Source organism: Dysidea avara, chromosome 1, assembly GCF_963678975.1.
Source record: "Dysidea avara chromosome 1, odDysAvar1.4, whole genome shotgun sequence".
NCBI lineage: Eukaryota > Metazoa > Porifera > Demospongiae > Dictyoceratida > Dysideidae > Dysidea > Dysidea avara.
Genome location: NC_089272.1, coordinates 25,369,011 through 25,370,765, shown reverse-complemented (window position 1 = coordinate 25,370,765; position 1,755 = coordinate 25,369,011). Strand labels below are relative to the sequence as shown.

At 42.0% G+C, this 1,755-nt stretch overlaps 1 protein-coding gene across 1 annotated transcript; it reads right to left on the bottom strand.

The window, feature by feature from the left end:
• Nucleotides 1-239: 239 nt before the first annotated feature.
• On the bottom strand, nucleotides 240-1,282 carry LOC136239009 (uncharacterized). The gene is made up of 4 exons (XM_066029778.1): nucleotides 1,169-1,282; nucleotides 612-1,088; nucleotides 360-530; nucleotides 240-290 (listed from the first exon to the last, which is right to left on the bottom strand). The coding sequence occupies exons 1-4, from the start codon at nucleotides 1,280-1,282 to the stop codon at nucleotides 240-242; spliced, it is 813 nt and encodes a 270-aa protein (XP_065885850.1).
• Nucleotides 1,283-1,755: the final 473 nt, after the last annotated feature.

The window sequence follows — 1,755 nt, the reverse complement described above, 5'->3', positions numbered from 1 at the left end:
TCCATTTTCTCAAGTTAAAGCCCCCATGATGCAAGATCCACTTGGAGGACTTGTAAACTTCAAAAGCTTCTTGTACGGTAGCACCGCCAGATACCAAATCATCGAAAGTGTAGAAGTTTACTGCTCTCTTGAAGAGGGTCTTCAAGCCAAAGAAATCTAAGCATGTCTCTATCTGATTCACGGATCCTTATCATCAGAAAGGCCTTATCAATATCACCTGCAAGAGCCACTTGATAACATCAAAACCTAATGAGAACATTAAACAACTTAGGGATCAGATTGGGTCCAACCTGCAAACAATCATTAAGTGCAATGTTACATTCATGTGAGGTAGCCGAACCATCATATAAGACACGCACCTTAGTTGTGCTGCGGTCTTGCTTGACCACCGGATGATGTGGCATATAATGGATGAACGTATCAGAAGACTCATTACTGTTGTCCACAGGTTCGATAATATTGTAGTGCAACTGTTCATCTATTGTGCCTTGATATTCCTTCAAAATCTCAGGCTGTTTAATTAGACGTCTCTGCAGATACCTCAACCGATTATAACACAAGTTAAAGTGGTTAGGTATATCACTCTTACTTCTAATCCAAGGGAGTCAGACCTCGTAGCAATCCTGCACAAATGCGACTCCATCAAGAAATGACACAGGCTCCTTGCAATATTGGGTATAGTAGATTCCTAAGGATTCCAACTCCCGGAAGGACTTAAGAATGTCATTAAGGCCACTGAGTTCATTGGTGGAAGGTTCCAACTCATTGAAATCCTGGCATACAGCCAAGTGAGAGAACATCAAGACATGAGAGTGCGGTGAAGTAAGAGGACCAGAAAGAAGCCAACCTAGTTTACTCCTAACTGCAGTAGGACCATTGTCTGTGCGGATAGTTTCTTCCTCTACAAAGTTCCAGCAATGATCGGACCCAACAAGGAGATCAATGACTTCAGTGCTCTTGACAGGAGGGTCAGCCAATTGCAGATCAAATAACTGAGGGTATTTATCTAAGTGTACCACATTCAGCAGGGAGGAGCAAATGGTCAGGAAACTAAGTGCCTCCAGCACTAAACAATCAGAACTGCCAATCTTATCTGAACCAGATCACAAGTCTTGCTCTTAAATGCAGGTTCCCCAAAGGTGTTTAAATGCAATCTCTCTTTTTTTACAGGCTTAAGACGTAGGTGTCTGCAGAGAGCCTCTGTTACATACGACCTCTGGCTCCCTGTATCAAATAGAATCCGGATATTGACTGATGCTACACCCTCTTTGCCGGAAGCCATGGTACTTGCTGTTTGCAACAACACCAATCCACTACTTCGTGCCACATTAAATGTGTTGTTGATAGTCTCTAAAACTTCAGGTGGCTTAACAGAATCCGGTGGGTGTACCTGGTCACATATCAATTGGTGATGCTTCTTGTGACAGTGCCTGCATTTCTTATGTGAATCACAATCTTTGATGGGACGTCAGACAGTTAAAACAGCAACCTCCTCTAATTAGGATAGCCCGTCTATCCTTCACTTCCTTAACCGAGGTGCACTAGGAAGGATAATGTTCTCCATTGCAATAAGGACATCTTGGAGCAGCAAGATGTACTTAGTTTACTATGCTGTGCCAGCCTACTTGTCTCAGTTGCCTGTTTTGCAGTAGTAAAATGTATTTATAACTTGATTGCCAATAGTACTTTTACTTGTGGTATTCATGATAATTTGTACAACTAGTTTATATTTTAAGGTAGAATGAACAAGACATC